Source organism: Camelus ferus, chromosome 4 (assembly GCF_009834535.1).
Source record: "Camelus ferus isolate YT-003-E chromosome 4, BCGSAC_Cfer_1.0, whole genome shotgun sequence".
Taxonomy (NCBI): Eukaryota; Metazoa; Chordata; class Mammalia; order Artiodactyla; family Camelidae; genus Camelus; species Camelus ferus.
In genome coordinates this window covers 14,631,781-14,633,361 of record NC_045699.1, presented here as the reverse complement: position 1 = coordinate 14,633,361, position 1,581 = coordinate 14,631,781, and the positions used below count along the sequence as shown (strand labels likewise).

Genomic DNA, 1,581 nt, shown 5'->3' with positions numbered 1-1,581 from the left:
TTTTCATGTGATGTCTCTCAGATTGGGTGCTCAGATCCTTCACGAACTGTTGAATATTTCCTATGACGTCTGTGAGTGGTAAAGGTTAAAAACACTAGTTAACAGCAGTGACTCTCAGGGTATGATGTGGTGGGTGGGGATGGTGACTGGGGAGACACACGAAGTTTGAGAGAGCACATTCAAAATACCTATTGATTTCATAATACAAACTCTATAAAGTCAAACTCAACAAAATCATTTTCGGGCAGGGACAGAAAACCAACTATAGATTCATCCTAAGTACAGAGTCTGGGATAAACTTGGTTGAGAAACACTGGTGAAGAGGTAGAGTCCCAGCACATGGAGAATAGTTAGAAAGAAACATGTACCAAAGAGAAGGAACATCTTTTGGGTCAGCCAGTAAATCCTAAACCAAAGCTTATGGTCTTTTGGAACCCAAAGGGCCAACGCACAAGAATCCCAAGACATCCATCAAACTTCTCAGACCTGTGGTTTGGGGTAAGCTGGTCCGCTTTAAATACTGAGTCAAAAGAAGAATAGGCTGTTTTTGCCCCACCAAAACCCACTCCCTTTTTTTGGTTAACATGTTTCAGAATTTTAAGTAGATAGCTGTTGTAGCTGGGTATAAGTAGCCCCGGATCCATACACCAGCCACGTGCTGTCATTATCTGCAATGCCGTCCAGCTCTCAAGGGCATATCAGCCTGGGGTCTGCTCTACAATTATTGTAGAGCTCCAATTTGCTTTAGCCGCGTCAGCAGTTCCCCTCTCTCATGCATATTCATTAGATCATTGCATCCACCTATGTATGTACTCTTTACCGATAAAGACCCGAGGTACCGTTCTGACTCCTGTAAGCTGTTGCAAATAGTCTTGAATCTCGTTGGTGTCACCGGTGGCTGTGATATCAACAAATTCCAAAAGCCCTTGTTTGAAGGGCAATTGGCTGAGGAGCTCCTGGGTCCTTCTGCAGTAGGGGCAGGTGGGTTTGATGAACACGACCACCTTCCCAGGCTGGATCTTGCTGTTCACAAATGCTTGAGCCATGCTGACAGGCTGCTGCCTCCCCGAGGCACTCTTATTAGTAGGTTTTATTTTTATTGGTCATCATCTTTGTCCAGTCATTTACATATGCATACATATTTGCAGTGATGGAGTATATTCAATTTTATATCATGTGTTTTACTTAATAGCTTATCATCAATAAGCTTAATGTTGCAACACGATATGCATAATTTTAATTTTGATGAAATGAATATTCTTCCATCTCGGCATGGTATCATAACTTATTCAAATATTAGACTAGTATTAGGAAATTAATTAAAATGCTTTTAACATACAAATGTGGTGGGTTGTAGTGAGAGAGGCATGGTCATAAATTCATGATAGGTATACAAACATGTTCATAAAGCCTTTTAGGAAAGCAAGTTTGGGAAGATATCCAAACTTTAAACATATTTATCCTCTTTGACCCAGCAATTCCATTTCTGGGAATCCCTCCTAAAGAAATTATCAGAAATGAGGACAAAGATTTATGTACAAAGATTTTATCGTGCCATTATTTATGGCAGCAAACAACTGG

At 40.6% G+C, this 1,581-nt stretch overlaps 1 protein-coding gene across 1 annotated transcript; it reads right to left on the bottom strand.

Moving 5' to 3' along the window:
* Positions 1-639: 639 nt before the first annotated feature.
* LOC102512165 (glutaredoxin-1-like) lies at positions 640-1,063 on the bottom strand. The gene is given in 2 exon segments (XM_032477579.1): positions 640-811; positions 813-1,063. Coding segments are annotated over 2 exon segments (324 nt in total). The 5' UTR covers positions 1,047-1,063; the 3' UTR covers positions 640-721.
* Between the last annotated feature and the right edge of the window lie 518 nt (positions 1,064-1,581).